The following is a 22,585-nucleotide window of genomic DNA, read 5'->3' as shown; positions in this document are numbered from 1 at the left end:
TTGTGGTCCTGCATACTGTAAGACACAACATGCCCTCACTTAAATCACTTCAAACTACACAGACGCTTTTAGCAATCATTCGGCAATCTGTCATCTCCAAGCAGACTTTTAAAGACATGCATGAAACTGAAAAAAAAATACTGAAAGGCTGGTTAGATCTAGCACAAAGAGACCTGTAATTGACAGCAAGATGCTTTTACCCTCAGAGTAACCTGAGCGGATAGTTCAAGCTGTCAGCTTCAGACCAGGGATTCGTCAAAGTTAAAGACATCTTTGTTCCATTTTTATATTACATCCCTTTCAACTAATTTCAAGTGCCTCAAATGTTCCAGTTTTAAACACCTCCTTTGATCTTTTCTCTGCAGACTGTTCCAAGCCCACTGTTACCAAAGGCGCCTCATCCATGAACATGCCTCAGTCGTTTGGCACCGCGATGGGCTTCTCTCTGTCAGAGACCATGCCTGCCGCAGGCCTGCCTAACTTGCCCCAGAACAATTCGAATCAAGGGACCTTACTGACTTCTGAAGACAGCATCACTTACTTAGCTCCCACTGCCGACACAAATAAATGTTGGCCCATCCGACCGACGCTGCGCAATGAGTTGGACACCTTTTCCGTTCATTTCTACATCTTCTTCGGACCCAACATCTCCATCCCCCCAGACAGGGCGGCGATATTTGCCATCAATCTGATGCCGGTGCTGGATAGCGGAGGTGTGCTCAACATGGAGCTTAAACTCAATGTGGTGAGTTTCAATAATTGAAACCTTTTAAATGTGAGCTGTGTGTTTGTGTAATTTTGCTGTCTAGTACAATGCAATGTTTTTTATTTCAATATGAGATTACAGTCCAGATTTACTAAAATTTCAAAAAAGAATGAATGGGAGTGGAAAGTGGATTTGCTGATGAGGCACAGGTTATTTCCATATTCCATTCATATCACGCGGCTGTTGAATGCTTTATTCTGATTGGTTGAGAAAAATTCTATTTCCGAGAAACGGACATCTGACCTGTCAAATGTCTTATATATAATAAGCATCAAGCAATGTCTGCAACCATGGTATAAGCATTGCCATGACTAATGCAATGTCTTTCTTTATTTATTCTTTACACCATTACAGCATCTATGGCTATATATTCATTGTGAGAACTATTTAATTCAAACACAAGTATTATTCAGACACAGGTTTGGGGGGGGGGCAATTTGGCATCTCCATTTTTCATGTTTTTGGCCTGTGGGAGGAAACCAGAGTACCCGGAGTAAACCCATGCTGAGAAAGGGAGAACATGCAAACTCCACACAGAAAGGCCACCTGGACTAGCCGGGGCTTGAACCGGGACCTTCTTGCTGTGGCCCAACAGTGCTCTTGAAGTTTAAAAAGATTTGATTGGCTGTCAATGGTTTATGGTTCATCAGGTGGGAAAAATCATCTAAAAAGTTATTCCAATGATATCGTTCATTGTATCTTGATCGTTATAGTTGTGGTGTGAACACTGCTATTCTCTTTTTAAGTTATAGTTATCCTTATAATGTGAACTGCCCTTAAAAACTAACAGATACTGTATCTTCTCATAAAGATGTTATGTGATTGACAGAAAAGTACAGTAATAACTAATCACGTACAGAAACATCTTGCATGTCTAAAATTACAGCTCTGTGGTGTCTACTGTACAGTAGGTGTAGAAAAATGATTGTACTACAATTTCAGCTTCAGTAATTTAACTTCTGAAAATGCAACTGTTTTGAATCAGACCCATTATTACCGTGAAAATCCATTATATATACAATCCATTATATATATTATTGTATACATTATTCAGCAAATGCTTTCATTCAAAGCAATCTACAGTACATTCACAGTATGGTTCTTTTTTACATACTGTATCTTCACTGGAAATTAAACCTGCTAGCACCATAATAGTTCTCTACCTGTTGTGCTGTTGCAACCCTGTCACCCAAATACCTTTGATGGTGTCGTTCAGACAATTCTCAGGTATTTGATTATGAATAATTCAGATATACAGAACCCAGACCCATATGGCCCATATTGAAATTAGGGTTGTAACGGTATGATATTTTCACGGTATGATAATCGTCTCAGAAACTACCACGGTGTTCGTAGTTTCACGGTATATTTTATAAAATTATTATTATAATCATCAGCTATAATGACCCTTAAATGAATGAAAAAAGATATGGTTTTTGGTTGAACATTTGGTTTATTATATCAAACTTTTGAAAAAAAAAGACAAAATAAAGCTGCATCACTCATTTGAACAAAATAAGAAATAAGTTATTTCTCTTTAGATATCGCCTATGTATAATCAACTTAAAATTGACTTGTAAAATCACTTAAATGTGCTTTTAGTGTTTTGAGAGAACGAGACGGAGAGCGAGAGGTTACCAGCGTTCACATGTAAACAAAACAGACATGTGCGCTTATAAATTGATTTTCCGATTTTCATGACTGGATTTCGGGATTCCCTCTGCATCACGGAAATAATACTGCTTTAAATTATAAACAGAACACACCTTTATCTGCACAGAGGTATGTGTTTGCGAATATGGTAGCACAGGTTCGACGTATTTCCTCCTTTTGAAGCCACTCTTCATCCACATTTCTTGCAAACTGGATATCCATCTTTAAGGACAACACATGCTCATTTTTGGAATACCCAAAGTATTCCCATAATGCAGATTATAACTTTTTCTCAGCGGGTGATAGAGGTTAGATTTTGTGTTCTCTGACATTTTCTCTGCTGTACATAAATGAGTGGTGTCTAGCAGTCATGTGAAATAAAGTAGCATATGCACAGTAGCACAGGTGAGATCTCCTTTATTATAATTTTTTTCCAAAACCGGTAATAAGCAAATGTTTACGGTATGAGAATCGTGCGTGTTAATATCATGGTATACCGTCACACCGGTATACCGTTACAACACTTATTGAAATGATTCAGGAATATCTTTAAAAAACTCAATCTTGTCGGTGGCACAGACTCATTGCACCTTAGCCTGATTAATATACAATGATAGCAGCACCTGCCAGAACCCAATCGCCTGAGAGGTGTAAAACTAAAAGAGTCTGCAAATGTCACCATGTTTGGTTTATCTCTGGTTCTTGATGTAATGGTAGCTGTGTGATTTTAGAAGCATTTAGGGGCTGAGATGTCATTTAAAACTCCTTGAAAGTTTTTTGTAGTAGGTTCACAAAAGTAAAGGAAAAAAGATGATCATACACCTATTCATCAGTTTATACTGTAACTCAAACCACTAGTCAAACATTAAAGTGTGGTGAAGGCTGCACATCTCACAACAGCCTTCATCTCTTCCGTTCTCTTTCAATCATGCATTGAATAGATGTTTTCTGTAGTGACACTGAACAGAAGAAGCAAAAGGTCCCAGTGGCAGAGGTTACTGTTAAAAGTCAGATACAGGGCCCTATTTTAACGATCTGAAACGCAAGTGCGAAGCGCAAAGCGCAAGTGAGTTTGTGGGCGGATCTTGGGCGCTGTTGCTATTTTCCCGGCGGGAGAAATAACTCTTGCGCCAGGTGCAAATCAATAAGGGGTTGGTCTGAAGTAGGTTCATTATTCATAGGTGTGGTTTGGGCGTAACGTCAAATAAACCAATCAGAACGTCATCCAACATTCCCTTTAAACGCAAGTGCGCAAGTTCCATGGCGGGTTGCTATTATTATGACGGATTTACAGGCGCATGCCAGGAGTGGTTCACAGCCGAGGAGACCGACGTTCTTGTAAGAGCAGTCAAAGACAGAGAAGCTGTTTTGTATGGGGATGGGAGAAACCCGCCCAAATCAGCGTCGGTTAAACAGGCGTGGGAGGAAATAGCCACAATTTTCTCATCAGCTGGCATCCCCAGGACGTTGTGCCGCAAGCGCTACAATGATGTCAGGAGACGGGGGAATCCCAAGCTTGCCAGTATAAATCGGGCACGCCACTGACTTTAAACTTTTTTTTTCTGGTCAGTGGCGCAATTGTTTTTTGAAACAGCAAAATAGCATTAGGGATGGTTTGCAGCGGAACACACCTCCTTTTTTGCGCTGAACCGCCCAGGGAGCCCAAGTTCATTCCCTAGTTTGCCGATGTGCGTCTGTTGAGGGAAAAACCCGCTGTGCGCCGGTGCAAAATACGAATGATACATGCGTCACTGACAAAGTCAATTGCGCTGGGTGCAAGATAGGGCCCACAATGTTACAAGCCTTTCAGTAGCTAAAAGGTAGAAAGCTTGACAAATATAGTGATTGAGAGGGACATCATCGCTAAGGATGAAAGTAATGACAATGAAGAAAAAGTGGATGGTTATTAACATAATTCATTGACAACTTAAATGTCTAGAACTGCATTGACGTTAAAGGCGGGGTACATGATTTTTGAAAAACAATTTGTAAAAGGGAAGTCTTTGATAGATGAACACTTGACATTTAACAAAATGTAAAAACACGAGAGTGGCAAAATAGAAAAAGCAAACTATGTACCTTTACTTTTCGGTCAGATATTCAATTTTTAGATTCAATAAAATAATTTTAAATAGTTGTGTTGTAGTGCACATGCAAAAAAATTGATTTGCTGGTCTTACTCTGGCTGGTTTGGGCAGATATTGGTAATCATTGGGGAGTTGGATTTCAGCTGGTCTCCCAGACAGACCAGCTGAAACAGACCCCTATTAAACCAGCAAACAAGCCAGTCTGACCAGGTAGGGTCAGTCCAAAAAATCTGTTCCCCAAACGCATTAAGCTGTTCACTGAATTTAATGTCAGGTCATTTGTCCTGGGTTATGGAGGGGAAGATTCAATTTCTCCAGCCAGCACTGAGGACAGTAGCTGATGATTGGTGGTATTTTGTCTTTCACTGGCTGAATTGGGCATTTAAAAAATCCTTTACAATTACGGACTGACCACTCGAGTGGATGCCACGGTCATATAAAGTAAAATATTTCGATTTTCAAACTTTATGCTGCCATCAGGGAAATATCTTGATAGGACGGCTATATGATAGATGTCTGCTCTATTGACGTAACTCAGGTTTATAACCTCAATGCTTAATAGAAACCATTTCTGATTCCTCCAGCAGGCACAGAGCTGGACAGGCCAGACAATGAAAAAAAATATTGTGGCCCACACTATTAGATAAAAATCGCCAAAAAAATGGTCTCTAGCTGTCACTATGGCGGTAGCATCAGTACACCTAAAGTGTTCATATTAGTACCTCAAAGGTACATATTTTACATATTAAAAGTGAAGTGAAAGTGATGTAATGCCACACCTCACTCATTTTAAGACCTTCTGTATAGGGCACTGCCTCAGTGAAAGCTTGGGTCCATTTTTGTATGACAGTGCAGAGTGTGTTATTGTGCTTTTCCATTGGATAGTACCCCACAGTTTGGGTGAGGTTGAGTCAGTTCACCTCACTTTGGCTTGGTTAGCTTTTCCATCGAGTTTAGTATCACTTCGTAGTGGGAGGGATTATAGGCGTGTTGTTATATTTGCGCTGCCTACTGGTTTGGCATCATACAAGTGAGCGTCATTGTACATTCCCATACATTTATTTCTCAATCTGCCACAAAATTTAAATTGACCACCACAAATAGATCTCAACACATCGCGTCTGTCTCACATGACTGTTTCTGTACAAACACCTGTGGCGTCAGTCGACACTTTCCGCTTAGCCTCATTGAAGTTGCATGTAAGCATATATGCGCCACAAACTGCAAGTCTGGGAAAAAAAACGGTTATGTGTTCCTGATTCTCAACCTGTGGATGTTTTTCATGGCTAAAAGGGAGTTTGGAAACTTACAGCAAAGCTCACATGACAACAGGTTTACTCAAGACAGCACAAGCTAGCATGAAGGTAAAGCTAATCTTTTACATTATAGCGATGACGCTGGTAGTGGCGATTCTCTCAAACCAATCAGTGATCTACAGTGTTTTCGTGTCACGTTTTGGAACCCCAACCGAGGTGGTACTAAAAAAAATATTGCATACTACGTACTGCACCCAGTGGAAAAGCCCCCAAAAGTTAGCCGACTCAAACCGTGGGGTACTATGCAATGGAAAAGCGGCATTAGAAAATAAACAATATGGAATATGTTAATATCTTAGTTATCTCTTTAACAGCTTTTGTTATCTACATTTGGATTGATACATTTGGCAGATGCGTTTAACCAAAGCGGCTTACCGTGGATTCAAAGTATACATTTTATCAGTTTCATATACAGTAGGTATCAAATCTGTGACCTTCGGCAGTTCTAGCACAAAGGCAGGGAAAACTGTAGCTCATCTTCCTCAAACAGAAATCATAGAAATAATGTAGCTAGTATTAAATATCAGTATAATATTTAATACGTTTTGTAACGTATAAAATCATTAATGTTGCTTTTTTTAGTCTATCTTATACTTTTAGTCTAAATGGCTCATGAATGCAGGGAATCTGTCTTGGTTGGGAACTTCCGGGTGTTGCAAGACTCGTGTCAATGTTAAAACTGTGTCTAATTACTTTGCCAATTAATTATTGTGTTGTTATGAGGCTCTTCAATTATATGGAATAGCCTTGAACAGCCTTTGACACCATGCATGGCAAGTTAAAGGCTGAGGAAATGTCAAGGGCAGTACGATAAGCCACGTAAAATTTTAAATAGAAACAGATTTGTTATCAAGGCAACGATTGTCAAGAATGACCTGTTAGTTAGAACATTCAAACATCATTGTTTAACATTCTGTTTAAATAAATCCATCTATTTGTACAAATTTGCTATTATGTGTTTGGTATCCTACCTGCATGTTGTTGCCTTGATAAAAAAACATTTAAAGTTATTGATATTTTAAAAGGGAAAAACAGAATGCAGCCTATTATTGTTGTCATTCTATAAAACGAAAAGGAATGCAATAAATGATAATTTAACAGTTATTTGGTTAAAATAAAACATTGGAGTTCATATGTTCATATATATAAACAATATACAGTATACAAATGCAAAGAAATATAGACCACAGTTACCGATTTATCTGCAGACAAACCACTGATATCTTAATTAGTTTAATAAAAATGTCATTAATTTATGTTTGCCGATTTTACCTTGTGACCTCTCATTCTTAAAACAAAATATTCATTTGAGTCATCTTATATTCAGGTAAGCATATGAGCCATTGCTTATCCCCCAGTGCACCCTCAGCCTTTTCTTATACTGGAAGACTCTTGGCACAGTTTAATTAATGGACAACACTGATACATTAAACATGAGCCATCTTAAGTCTGGAAAAAACGGCAATTACCTGACACTAATGAGCCAGTGTGGATTGGAAATAAATATGGATGAAAAGATAAAAGGAGACTGTTGGTTCGTGCTTGGATCCATTTAAAGTAACAGCTCTAGACAGAAAATAGAGGAATTATCTTTCAGTTAAATCAAAGTGACAATTGCTCAGGGGTCAAAGAAAACTTTAACAGCCCAATTGACATTATGTGATATTTGATGAAATATCTCATTTTTAAAAACTCATACCCTAAGATAACGATTCCAGATATTATGTGCCTGGAAGGCATTTAATTGAGACATTCTGCATTTTTTTACCAGTAGCCAAAATGAAGTTGAATATGATGGTATTCACAAATGCAATTTTGTTTTTTTTATTCAGGATTAATTTCATTAATACTTTTCACAGCAGCAAGGTCCAATGGCATGTGTAGGCCATGCTTTTGTATCAGGTATAGAAATTACACTGTTAAATAAAATAATTCACACAAAATTTTTATACATATTATACAGTTACCTAATTGAAATAAGTGCTTCCCCCTTAAAAGTTGTGATGTCATATCAAATTGACCCCATCATTTTAAACCTTATACGATTTTTTTTACTAAAAGACTCCTTATAATGCCATTTCAATAAACTCTCTACCCACCACCCATCACTTCCCACCCCTTATACATCCAGAATACCTACTGCACAACTAAGAACAAATTTGCAAATCACCATAAAATCTCACTGATTAACCTAAAGTTGGATATATATATATATATATATATATATATGATATAAGGATGTGACCCCCGAAATGTGACCCCCGAAAAACAAACTTGTACACTCCTGCCAAAATGTGCAACCCAATGTAGGCTTGCAAGTTAGTCACATCAGTCTTTCCAAGTGTCCCACCCTTATCCCTTCTTAATTTGTCATTTCGAGTATGTCCTTTTTTAATGAATGGTGTAATGAAAAGCTCAAATGCTGATTTTATATCTTGGGCATGGCAGTCAACATATCTGGTGGGCCCTGGGATCGTTTTGATGACATTAGCGGCACTAAGGGGCAGTTCACATTTCACGTCTAAAACCGCACAGATGTTAGCTGTGTCCGAAACCGCTCCCGATCCACTATATAGTGCACTACAGTATATCGGGTGTCGGCCATTTTGTAGTGGTGTCCGAAACCTGAGTGAACAACTTCATTCCCTACATTCATTCACTACTTTTTACCCACAATGCACTCTGATTTTGAGGTTACTTTCGATGTACATTCGCTCACAAATATTTTCTATGATGCAACGGGAGACGTACGCGTAACTTGAATCAACTGAAGGATACTGACAGTAAACACCAAACATTTACGTTTATACACTTTTGTTACTTCTTGTTGTCAGTTATTTTCTACTTTTTGAAAATAAACAAATAAAAAATAATTGTGATAACTTTTATTTAAAATCTAATACACATTTTTATTAAACAATAAATAAACAGCAGGCAGTAAATAAATATGATAAGCAGTTGTTTTGCTCTCTTTATTATCAACTAATAAAATACACATGACAAATGTGAAAAACAGTAAGAAAGTAAACTTTACAGTACCATTTCACAGTACAATCAATAAAGCCGCACAGGTGTTTATGATGAATCTCTGCGACAGCTCTCTGACGCATGATATTTACGTCAGTGTCCGAAATCGCTCACTCATTTTCATTTGCTTCTTCCCCATATAGTGGACTCAATTGTCATTCCCCATAGGGAATAGTGAATGAGTGAACGAGGGAACAGTTTCAGACACTAATGTCATGGAGACGTGACACTTTCTGATGTGACATTCTGAAAAGTGACGTTTTTTCAACTGGCTGCGGCGCCAACACGCCTGCGCTGCGCCTCTACATTTGAAATACATGAATTGTGAACCGCCTCTAAAGGCCGGACTATATTCATTTTTTTTGTGTACGCGAATGTACGTGCACGGTCGAATGCACAGCCTTGCAAAGTATAGTTTATTTGATCTGAACATGTACACAGACGTTTGACGCATGCACATGACAAAATGCAATGCATCCCCTGGCTACATACTACATTCTCCAGTACACTGAAAAAAAAAATCCTTTCAATTTACGTAATTTTAATGTGTACATCGGTCCCACATAATCCGATTGTGTTAAACCAACATAATTTTCCTCATTTAATTTTTATGTGTCAGACCAAAACATTTTAATTGTTTCAAATAGTCTAATATAAATATGTTGACTCAAAGTGCTATTTCTCTTTACTATAACACATTTATTTTGAAATGTTTAAGTAATTTTATTATGTAAGGTGACTAGATTTTCATCTGTAATTCCAACATGCTTTTTTAATGCTTATATTATGGGATTATGTAACTCTAAAGCAATTTCATTATGTTTCTGGAACCAGAATAATCATCCATAATTATCCAAATGTTATTTATTTCTTTTTTAAATACAAAATACATTTGCATTGGCATAAAAAGCAAAGAGTTTTAAACAAAAGTTTAGTGATATTGAGGCAAACCACTGCTTTCAGATCATCAATTCATTTAAATCACTACACATTAATTCAACAACAGTCAACAACTATTACAACAATCAGCACATGCAGTACATACAAAGGGCCAATTTCCCAAACAGGTTGTAGATTAATCCATGACTAGGCCCTAGTTAAATTAGGATATTTTTTTACAAAAAAAGTTTACAAACAAACCTACCTTACAAAAACAACACTGGAGTACATCTTGAGACAAAACAATGGCACTGATATATGTCTGGGATATGCAAAAGTCTGGGACTAGAAAAAGCCCCATCTGTAAAACTGACCCAAATGTTTAAAATAGTTACTATCACAGTAGATTTAGAAGTGCTAAAGCACAAACACTGCATTCCAAAGAGACATGCAAAACAGTAAGTACTATTATTTTTTAAATGGATTTACAAACTGGAAAATATCAATCCTTCAGAAAGTCAGAGCTACAGCATTTGTATAAACTGATAATCAAAGATTCAACAAAAACAAAATACAACAACCATTTCCAAAATCAACTCTGAGCAGCAAACGGTTAATGTTTTAATAAGAAAAAAACACTTAAAACAGATAAATAAAAAGAACATAAATGAGCAGCACAGTCTTTCTGATCCTTTCACTGAAAGAAACTGTTCGTTAAAGTTACGCTCAATGCAGTTCCATTAAAATCTTTAGGATTTCTTCAAAAATAAAGCAGAGATCAGGATAGCTCAGGTTAAGGCATACATCAGCTCAAACAACATGGCACGATGTTGCAACACCTTCATGCCTTCCAGGACTATACAAAGATCCTCTTCTTCATCACAAGAAGCATGTTGTTTGAGAGCACAAATCCCAACAGTGGTGTCTTCAAATGACCACACTGTTGCTGACTTCATCCATGCCCTGTACAAAACAGACAAATGTAGTTAAAGAAACAGAAAAAAAGTTACTGTTACAATAAAAGTGTCATTGGAAATTAGTACAATGCAAACAAATATAAATGTAAGTATACAGACCCATGTGCATTGCCACAGCATATTACAATTGGTTACAAATATATGGGTTACAAAGCAAGGCAGCTGCACTGTCCACTGCTCCAGGTGTGTGTGCGCGTTTACTAGACTGGAATGAGTTAAATAAAGAGGCCACATTTCGAGTGTGTGCTACCATACCTGACAATCACAGCAAAAGTGAATTCTCTCATTTTCTCACTGTCATGTTGTTATAAACCTGTATAAATGTCTTTGTTCTGATGAACACGAAGGAAGACATTTATTTTGAGGAATGTTTGCAACCAAACTGTTCATGAGCCCCATTCACTTCCATAGTATTATATTTCCCCACTATGGAAGTGAATGGGGCTTATGATTGGTTTGGGAACAAACATTCCTCAAAATATCTTCCTTAGTGTTCATCAGAACAAAGACATTTATAAAGGTTTGTAACAACATGATAGGGAGTAAGTGATGAGAATTTTTATTTTTGGGTGAACTACCCCTTTAAATCTTCCCAGGTGTTTTAATGACCCTTGTGCCAAAAGATGTAACTAAAACATACTACATTTTCTGTACTTCCAACAATGTTTACACATTTTTATGTCTATGAATCTATATTACTTACTTCTGTCATTTGATCATTCATTGTTTGAAGTCTGTTTGCTAGCTGTCCTCCTTTCTGATAGAAGAGTTTCGTCAGGTTTTTGGATTGGAGGTCCAGGTGACACGCAGGAACATAAGACAGTAGTGATTCTTTTAAATTCAGCATTTATCTGAAAACAAATTAACCAACCATTGTATATTTGAGTACTGCGAGTCAAAGAATAATACATGTATATTAGTTACAAAAATAAGATTTAGCTCCTAACAGTAGTAAAACAGTGATAGGAATTACTTACCAATGCTTTTGAGTGTGTAGCGCATGCAAGGATGATGGACCTATAAGAGGAAATATTCAGAGGTGAAATCAACACACAACCTCAAATGATTAAGGTCACACATAACGTTACACAGAGCAATAATGAAATAAGTATTATATCTGTCATAGGACGCAATTTTGGACAAAATGAGATCTTAAAACAAGGTGCTCTTCTGAAAACGTCAGCTTTAAGGTGTGGCACTTCAAAGCAATTTTTTCAGTTAATATACCAGACGTCACGCGAGACATTTAAAAAAGCTTTTTTAATTGAATCAAGTGTTGCTCGTGGCGTAGTGAAGTCACGAATAACTGACGCGGGTCTGTTCATCGATGTTAAGCAGACAGTTTGTTTCATACGCAATGTCATTATTAATGTAGTCAATTGATATCATCTGGTAAATTACTTACATGGATAACGTTACTCTGGACAGAATAACGTTTGGTTAGCGTTTTATTTGTCCTGAACCGTTTCCATAGAACAACTGAGTAAAAAGTGCCTCAAAAGTCAACTCAAATCTGTCAGTTTTCAACTCGGATAAAACTACCAAACATGAAATAACGTTATACAGCTGACATTTTTAAAACGCTGTTTTTCTTTATGAGCCTTACACTTACTGACTGACTGACTGTAACGTTAACTTACTCCACCAACATCCTCCAAACTCATTTTTAATACAAGTCATTGCAATGGCTACATATTGTAAAAAAAACTGTCTATCTAGTGAAGATGTATCACGTATAAAGTGAACATAAATAAATAATAGAACTTACTTTAATAACGTGGTGTCCGTCTGATAGAGTTCTTCTGATTGACTGCTGCTGAGTCTTCATTTTGGCGCCCAAAACAAACGATGTTTATTCTTCTTTTATGGCGATTGACGTCCTTTTTATTGAGCGTTACTGCCACCTTCTGCTCAGGAGGTGCCATTTTGTGTGCAAACTCAATTTTATTGCTTTAAGTATTCAATTCAATCAATTTTAATCAATGTGAGAATAATGTGTTCATTTTACATTCAAACAAAACATTTTCATCCTAATCAATTAAATTATGTTTACACAAGGAATATAAATATTTTGTGTTGCATATACATGTTTATTTTATTTAAATTCAAAGACCCACCAAGTCCATTTTTTTCAGTGTAGGTGCATACCCACCTATGCATACAATGTACACGGCTGGGTTAAAAAGTTATTTTGAACCCATAATGGGTAACTATTAAAAACGACCCAATGTTGGGTTGTTGTTATGCAAACATGGGATATAATAACCCAGCATTGGGTCCATTTTAATCCAGCGGTGTGTTCTGTCCAATATTTACCCATTATAGGTCTGAAATAACCCAGCTAATTTTAGAGTGTATATACTGTAAAGCTTGGCGTCGTATTATTATAAAAACATTTACACTTTTATAATATTTTCATACGCCATTTGATGCAGCATTTCGGTGTTTATAAATTTTAGATGAGCATTTTTGCTCGCTGTCTATAGACATCCTTGATTTAAATCACACAGTTGTAATTTGTTATGAATGTCATGACATTTGATCACATTGCAAGAGTGCATTGCACTGATGAAGCTATAAATAACTTGTTTTAATTTTTACACCTGCATAATTGTAAACTGTTCAGCCCACTGCTCTGGCAGCTTTTCTGAAGGAAAACAAATAAAGTCACATAGACAAGCACACTGTCCCCTTAGCCCATGAGTTTGTCTTCACACACGCACCTGAGAGAAAGCCAAGAGAATGTTAAATGAACCTGGGCATCAGGCTAATAGCTGCAGTAAAGGCTACGGGACAGAAAGAAAGTGTGTGTGTCTGCATGTGTTTGTATGCATTGAAGTCCATACTTTGCGAAGGTGAATCTGTGTCCCTGTGTGGGTGTGCATGCTCAGCAGTCCACCCTCCTCCAAGGATGCTCTGAGTGGTTCCCATGGACAGTTTGAGGTCGAGTCTGATTCAGGCATGCCATCATTTCTTAAAGGGATAGTTCACCCAAAAATGAAATTTCTGATATCATTTACTAGGGGTGGCATGGTTCACAAAACCCTCGGTTCGGTTCGTATCACGGTTCTATGGTCACGGTTCAAGGTTCAGTACGGTTCTTGTTGTTATTTTTTCTTTACATTTTTAACACTCCAGAAATGTATTATCTTATTAATGTATTAATTATCCATAATTTAGGATACAGTATTAAAAAAAAGTAATATCATGTAATCATGCACAAACTGAATTTGACTTTAAGGACATTATTGGGACCATCTCTGAGGAAAGCCAGATGAGATTTTGATAGAGCAAGAGGGAAGACATTGATGATTTCAACATGCTTTTCATTGATTTGGCAAAAAAAGAGAATGTGTATTGCCATCTACATAAACTTTATGTGCATTTTTAGCACACAGAGATAACTTGCATTTATTAAAATGCCAACTTCAGTGTAGCTCTTCGGTTTATCACTGAGAGGCTGCTTTAATACTGAGAGTTTATGTGGACGAGAGAGAAACATAACGTTTGCACCTGTAATATTTAAATCTTTTTAAGTCTCTTTTGTCCACTTCTGTCCTGATAACTTTGAGGGGAAATTTCTGAAATAAGATCGCGCAACTTTCACACGCTAGCAAAATGAAACTACGCGGAAATCAGCCGCTTTAATTGTATCAATGAAAGGCTAAAAATAGCGCTGAATACGAAAAGACGTAAAACTTTCAGTACCTCATATTAGATAAATGGTCGGAGAGAAGGCGAGGGCGGAGCCAGGCTAGATCTCCTGTGGCTGTTCGAGCACATTCAACCCATAGACTGCAGTTCTATCTATTGTTTTATTTCCGCTGTCATCATAAGTAACATGAAATAAAAATATGTTTCCACACACCAAACTTATACGACGCTGGCGCATCCTCCAACTGCGGGCAGACTTCCTTTTCTCTCCCACTTGCCATTTCTACACGTAACATAACCTGCAGTACTTAAACTCCAAACCAGTCACCTCTTCTTTCGCGCGAAAGGGAAACACGCTATCTGAGGTCACATACAGGGCATGAGACTACATTGCGCATGCCATGAACCGTTGAACCGTGCGGCACACACTCGCTCCGAACCGAGACAAGCGAACCGAACGGTTCGATTTTTTCATGGACCGTGCCACCCCTATCATTTTCTCACCCTCATGTTGTTCTAAAAAAGTATGAGTTTTTTTTCTTTTTTGAAGATGGTACCCACTGACTTCCATAATATTAGATTTATCCACTATGGAAGTAAATTGGTACCGGCAACTGTTTGCTTACCATCATTTATCAAAATATCTTCTTTTGTGATCAACAGAAGAAAGAATCGCATACAGGTTTAGAACAACATGATTTTCATTTTTGTGTTAACTATCTCTTTAAGTGTCTTCTACAGGAACCAAGTTTGACATTCTCTCTGGGTAATTTTGTCCTTCAAGTCTGAAGGTAGTGAATGCATGAATACTGTAGAGTACTGCAGCACTCAATATTTTAAAGGCTGCTGGACAAAATGTCAGCCTCCAGAGAACAAACCAAAGTAATGAGTTTTACCTTGGACATTTCTCATAGAGAATGTGATTAATTAAATTGTCTCAATATTCAATACATGAAATATCATTGCATAAAAGATTCCAGTACTTTGAGTTTCTTTTAACACAAATAGAACAGATCTCTGCTTTTTCAGTGCAAATTTCTGCAAAATATTATTATTCATCATCCTCAATTACCTGATGATAAATACATTGAATGAATAATATACATTAAGGGATGGTTTTCTGGACAGGGATTAACCTATAGTACTAGACTAAAATAAATGTAAGAGCTCTCCAAACTGAAAACAACTTGAACTGACATATCTTAAAATACATCAGTGTCCTTTGTTTTGCCGCAAAATCCACACAGATGTTTTAGTAAGGCATGTTTTTTAAAACTAGTTATATTTCCTAATTAAAATAAGGCCTAGTCCTGGTTTAAGCTAATCTCTGTCCGGGAAACCATCCCTAAATGCTGGAGTGTGGCTTTGCATAAAGTGTTGGTCATGCTTTTCGGAGCAAACACATCTACTGTACATTCAGTGTACTGTAAATTATTTACACCTTATTCACAGATGTCCAACCTAGCTTAACCCTTTAACTTGTAGTAGAAAGCAGACACTACAAGGATTTTTTTATTTATCAGCTGTTACCCACCAAATAATATTTGAAAGAACAATTTACAGCAGTGGTTCCAAAACCTTTTTAGGTTTAATTACACAGAATGCATGATAAATGAATGTATTTTATAAATGGCATAAAACTGGGGCCCCCCTGGCACCATCTCGCGGCCCCCAGTTTGAAAACCACTGATTAACAGTACCAGGCATATATCCAGACATACGGAATAGGCAAGCACACATTCTGAAGTATAAAGAATCGATTCAGGATATCAGTCAAGGATGTTTCAGTCCCATGGGGGGGGGGTAATGATATTTCATGCATTCTGACTTAGGGGTGTGACGGTCATTATATAACCGTGAGACCGACGGTTATAGTTGAACACCGTCATTAGAACTCTATAACCGCCAAAACCGTGTTATTAAAATAAAATTAAATTATTAAAACATTTTTTATCATAAAGAATTTTTAAATAGTAATTAAAAACAATTGTTAACAGTCTGTGTTATACGCCCCCTCACGTTCTCACGCAGTGAAAAATACCAAGCGGAGCAGACACTGACAACGCGCTGACATACAGGACAGACCAGGTTACTTTTCGGTTACTTTTGAGATTTAACATATTAAACAAAGTCTCACCTTTCAAATCATCTCTTCCTTCTAGTTAATTTATAGCATCAAATAAACATGAATGACCATGAGAAGGAATGTTGTTTTAACCGCGGAAAGGCGTCAGTACACTCCGCTTTTCAAGTTCAAATCCTCCCATGCTAATCTACTAACTCTCTTGAACGCACATTCACTGCTAGTTGTCTTGCTGTTAATTTTAAAGAAACGTAGAGCAAGTAGCTAATCAGTGTCTAGTTTATTCAAACGCCGGGTGAGCACTGTGCAGCGCGTCTGCGGAGAGTGTTTGCTGCGCGTGGCCATTGTGCTTTTACACCGGCTGCGTTTAATAACAATCTCAAGTTCATATTACTTTCTTTTACCTGCGATTTTTTTTTAACAAAACCTCTTCAATACGCTTTTAATCCACATTGTTTTCGTGCTGTTCTGGTCCGTGTAATGACAGATATAGACACAATTACAGACATAAAAAGCCCAATGCACAAATCTGTTTCTCCGAAGATTATTAAAATAGATGATAGATAGAGGATTAATTTATGCTGGGCAGAGAGTGACAGCGCAGTCTTCTGGCAACCGTGTGTTTTTTTGAAATATTTCATTGCTTTCTGTTAAATTGTTCAAAGTTATTACTGTTTAAAACACACTTGGTATCACATTCATGATTTTATGGTAAAATGACACTTTCCCGTCAATCCACGAGCATTTAAACGAGCAAAACGCCCCCCACTGACGGTTATGTGACGAACCGTCACATTTGACTCCCGTCATAACCGTCATCACCAATTCTGAAACCGGCACACCCCTATTCTGACTTATAATTAACACAGTTAAAGAGATGTAATCCTCATGCTAAACAAATGCAAAGTGTCAAAAAAGCATTTGAGCTTCTGCTGAAGTATTTCTAGGCCAAACTCCTCTTTCCTACAAGTTTGTTCTTTAACTTGGGTACCTGTTACCTATCAGTGACTCCATATTCCTTTTATGGGCACTTCCTCTGGAAAAGCTTCTCGGTGAACTTCGGGTCTGTGTAATAAATGCTGCTCCATCTGAAAGCAGCTGATGGCGATTTACTTCTAATCACCGAACCGGCTATACTGATGACACGCGCATGATAATCGCAGTTGATTTTTTGCACAGCCCTACGCAAAAGTATAAATGAGAACCGTCACGGCTACGCCGTAGGACCTACGTACGACTATAACGAGCCCTTAAATGGTTCTCAAGCTTTTCTGCCTTGTGGCCGCCCTTGTGTATGCCCCCCAGTTTGAGAACCACTCAACGACAGGAACATGTAGTGAACCATAAATCCAGAAACTTCCACTAGAGCTGATCTGTCTTTTATAAATCTGATAAAAATAAAGACTCTTTAGAGATATGAAGGATGTAATACTATTCTATAGGTACTCATGAGATGAGCAGAAACAGTGTGTGTTATGGGAGCTTTAAAGATTGTATCGTAATATTTTGTTATTTCTTCAGTGAACAGGACACTAGCTCAACAGCACGTGCAACTTAACAGCAGGGTCAGCGGGGGCAATTCATTCCCAGTGAATATCCCCAAATGTCTTTTTTTATCTGATTTACCTTACTTGTTCTTCAATCTGTTTGTAATTGTTCTTTGTTCTTCAATTTATTGAGCTCTCCTTGCATCCCATAATTGGGTATAATTCCGTCATTATACCTTGAAAGTGTACAGAGTTAGTGTTCCTATTCTCTGTGGCAGTCTTTTCAAATTAATTGCAAAATACCATCAAGCTAATAGGCATTGAAACTTTAGGTAATGAACAGCATGTAGTGCTTAGCTTTAGTATTTTTACTTAGTTGTATTGCGTATTACTTACAGAGTTGTAATGTACAAACATAATTTTGCATACTATCCAATTCCAGCTTATTCAATTCCTGTTATTGACTATATTTGTTTGCAATGACAGCTTATCATTGCTTCTCCTGCTTTTGTGAGCCAACAGGTTCTGCCTTGTCTATTGAATGCCAATATTGCGGTAGATGTGGCTTTCATTTGACAACAGACTTCTCAACCTTCTTGTGGTCAATCAAGTTTGGGAGTGCGAAATTAAACGTCGGAAGGCTGTTAATATTGAAAGCAGCCTGAATGACAGCCAAGAGCTACTCTGAGTTAACCCAGCTGGTCATCCATCATTGTTAAAAAACTTACATCCCAGATTGGGGTTTGGTTTGAGGCCAGCTCAACACAGGTGCTTGGCACAGTTGACATTAAAACAAGTCACATTGACTATTGAGCACCGAATTGGTGCTGTACTTATTATGAAATACACATTTGATAAAAGGTTGTTGTTCACAGGCTGCAGGCTCACATTTAAATGATGTGGTTTCAGACGTTCTTATGCTACAGACAGTTTTATTCTTTATTATTATACGGTTCGCTTGAATGCCTGATTCTGATTGGCCAGTTGTGACATTTTCAGGTTTTTTATTCCCAGATAACAACCACTCAAAACTAATAACACACAGTGACGCGGTTACTGCAAATAATTTTCAAATGAACAGTTTAATATTACACAAAATTTAAATATAAATATGTATTTTAATAACATATATGATATTACAAATGATTAAACCAAATAGAGCAGAGCTTCCAAAACTTCAGAGTGGTAGGGCCCCCCAAAAACAGAGCAAAAGCTCCACGACCCCCCCCCCCATTTGTATATTACATATATTTAATAAGTAAGATTGTGTCCTTTTTTTACAAAATTATCGACATTTATTACCCAGTTTTTTAAAATCTCATGTGAATTATGAGAACTACCATAAAATGTCATATTTTTATATTCTGGTGAAAATGAAGTAAACATTCTTTACAAATATATTTAAACCCATCACACTTTCTGCATACTTTTTACAATTATAATGCATCAAAGTGTGTAACAGAAGCTACATAATTCACAAATCTATTGCAATAAATTACATAATTATGTTTAAAAATCAAATCAAACCTAAAACCATTTACAAGCAATATATCTCACCTCACTATACATTATCCGTTACTTGTTTGATTTTTGCCACTTGTAGTCTTCATAAGAATAGGAAAATGTCAGACTTGTGATGATGGATGACAATTTGAGACTTAAGCCTGGCAAAGCACAGACTGCACAGAAGATTTTGTACGGTATAGTTTTATATTTGAGACTTAATTGATTTAGGCATAACTGGGACATGTTATCACACTTGTAACACCCATGAACATTTTAAGGGAACAGTACATATATTTAAAAAAGTCACTTTCTGTATAGACATATAGCCTGAAGGTCTTGACTCAAGACAATTTTTCCCACTGTTAAAGGGACACTCTATTTAAAATAGGAAAATAGGCTAATTTTCCAACTCCCTATAGAGAACATTTGATTTTTACCATTTTGGAATCCATTCAGCCGATCTCCGGGTTGGGCGGTACCACTTTTTGCATAGCTTAGCATTATCTAATGAATCTGATTAGACCATTAGCATCATGCTCAAAAATAACCAAAGAGTTTTGATATTTTTCTTATTTAAAACTTGACTCTTCTGTAGTTACATCGTGTATTAAGACCGACGGAAAATTAAAAGTTAAAAAATGTAAAAATTAAAAGATTTTCTAGGCAGATATGGCTAGGAACTATACACTCAAACTGGCATAATAATCAAGGACTTTGCTGCTGTAACATGTCTGCACATGATATCATGCAGTGCCCGTAAAAAGTCCCCTGCTATTGAAAGTTACCAAGGGGACTATTTTCAGGCGCTGCGTAATATCATTGCGGGTGAATGTATTCCAAAACGGTAAAAATCAAATGTTTAACTCTAGGGGAGCTGGAAAATAAGTCTCTTTTCAAAAAGTGGAGTGTCCCTTTAAAGGATTAGTCCATTTTCTTAAAAGAACAATCCAGATAATTTACTCACCACCATGTCATCCAAAATGTTGATGTCTTTCTTTATTCAGTAGAGAAGAAATTATGTTTTTTGAGGAAAACATTGCAGGATTTTTCTAATTTTAATGGACTTTAATAGAGCCTAACATTTAATACTTAACTCAATACTTAACGTTTTTTTTCAACTGAGTTTCAAATGACTATAAACGATCCCAAACGAGGCATAAGGGTCTTATCTAGCGAAACTATTGTCATTTTTGACAATAAAAATAACAAATATACACTTTTAAACCACAACTTCTCGTTATGTGGATCCGGTCGTGATACGCCAGCTGACCCCACGCAATACGTCATGACGTCAAGAGGTCACAGAGGACGAACGCGAAACTCCGCCCCAGTGTTTACAAGCGTCTTGAAAGAGGACCGTTCCTACATTGTTGTATGTCAACTGATACTAATTAATGTCTTTGTGATAGTTTATTGTTTAAAATGGTCCGCAAATGTGCCTATTATATATGTAACACGTGACCTCCCTACGTCACTACGCATTTACGTTAGGTCACGCTGGACTTGACCTACACGAAAAGTTGTGGTTTAAAAGTACATATTTTTTATTTTTCTTGTCAAAAATGACAATCGTTACGCTAGATAAGACCCTTATGCCTCGTTTAGGATCGTTTAGAGTCCTTTGAAACTCCGTTGACAAAAACTGTTAAGTGTTGAGTTAAGTATTAAATGTTGGGCTCTATTAAAGTCCATTAAAATGAGAAAAATCCTGCAATGTTTTCCTTAAAAAACATAATTTCTTCTCGACTGAACAAAGAAAGACATCAACATTTTGGATGACATGGTGGTGAGTAAATTATCTGGATTTTTCTTTTAAGAAAATGGAATATTCCTTTAAGTATTTCAGAGTTTCATTTTACATTCATATAACTGCGCATGTGTCAGATAAAGAGTTGAAAAGCAATAAATCTGTACATAAAAAACATACATGTGATAAAATTGTAAATAGACATGTTTTGTTATTTATTTTTGACATTTTCCTAGCCAGAGATTTTTTTGGAAGGTGTTAACTGTGGAGCAATTTGTTGGACTCTTCTTACCAGCACCAATAGCTTAAGTTTAGGTTTACCTATAAACAATGTACTTTTTTAATTCAGTGGCTTCTTTAATTTAATTTTTAATAACAAATGACCTTTATTACGTTTTATAAGTAGTTATATCAAAAGGTATGAGATTAACACTTTAATTCATTTACATTTTTATTTTACTTTGTAACATTCAGATTAGAAAGTAAAGCTTGAGTTTCTGAAGGCCAGATAACATCTGCGGCTTCTTAGGGATATGCTATGCACATTTGCACTACAACAAGAGACAAGCTATTTAATTATTAACCATAGGAATATGGCCGGCCAACTGCTTAGTGTCTCATACAAAGTAATGAACAACTCTGATTAGCCAAAACGAACATGGCACTCGGCTTCAATGTGTCTATTTACCACTCTCTCTGAGTGAGAGAGTTCGCTAATTTGCTTTGTGTCCTGGATTCGCTTATTCATCAAGCCTCTCTGTATTATTTATGAAAGGCAGAGGCGAACATCTTCATTTTCAGACGTCTGTGTGGATGGGGGCTCGCGGTGGGAGATGATTGGCCTTTCGCACAGCTACAAAGAACCACTTTCCTTTGATATTCCCATGAAATTACGGAATCACATCTTGGACGATTATTTCACAGGCTTTTCCTTTGCCCTCCAAATCATCTTTTGACCTGCTTTGTCTCACCCATCGTCTATGTTTCAAGGAAACTTTTTAATTAGCTTTGATGTCCACTTATATTTAACAAGATTAAAACTAGTTTTGTCTCTGTTTTTATCTACAGTCTTCTGTAAGAGGAGAGAATATTACGGTCTTTGGCTGCTTAAATCATGGAATGCCGCTGTCTCTTCACGACAACTCATCAGTCAGATGCGAATCTGGTAGGAAAACTAACATTTTAACCCAAATCTTTTAATTCAAATCACATTTTTATATTGTGCTTTTCACAGTTTGCAAAGCAGCTTTACAGAAGAACACAAAAGACTTTCAATGTAAAAATGAAGGTCATGTTTGGCCTGGGCTCTAATAAAAAGGTGCTAAATAGCACCATAATCTTGTAATCATAGGGGAACCACTTTAAGTGCTATATAGCACCTATATCTGTAGCACCTAATGTAT

At 36.9% G+C, this 22,585-nt stretch overlaps 1 protein-coding gene and 1 long non-coding RNA gene across 2 annotated transcripts in view; one reads left to right on the top strand and one right to left on the bottom strand.

The window, feature by feature from the left end:
* The window catches only part of tmem8b (transmembrane protein 8B), a 216,939-nt gene that overhangs the window by 158,607 nt on the left and 35,747 nt on the right, over nucleotides 1-22,585 (top strand). Inside the window, exons 6-7 of the mRNA XM_065266938.2 lie at nucleotides 366-745; nucleotides 22,251-22,347. Coding sequence (XP_065123010.2) covers nucleotides 366-745; nucleotides 22,251-22,347 — 477 coding nt within the window. The remainder of the gene's footprint in view (nucleotides 1-365; nucleotides 746-22,250; nucleotides 22,348-22,585) is intronic.
* On the bottom strand, nucleotides 10,066-11,937 carry LOC135787495 (uncharacterized). Its single transcript, XR_012336688.1, has 3 exons — nucleotides 11,683-11,937; nucleotides 11,409-11,556; nucleotides 10,066-10,691 (listed from the first exon to the last, which is right to left on the bottom strand). It is a non-coding gene; the product is annotated as an uncharacterized lncRNA (long non-coding RNA).

This window comes from Paramisgurnus dabryanus, chromosome 5 (genome assembly GCF_030506205.2).
Source record: "Paramisgurnus dabryanus chromosome 5, PD_genome_1.1, whole genome shotgun sequence".
Classification (NCBI taxonomy): Eukaryota; Metazoa; Chordata; class Actinopteri; order Cypriniformes; family Cobitidae; genus Paramisgurnus; species Paramisgurnus dabryanus.
The sequence above is the reverse complement of the archived record's forward strand: the minus strand, read 5'-3'. Positions and strand labels throughout refer to the sequence as shown.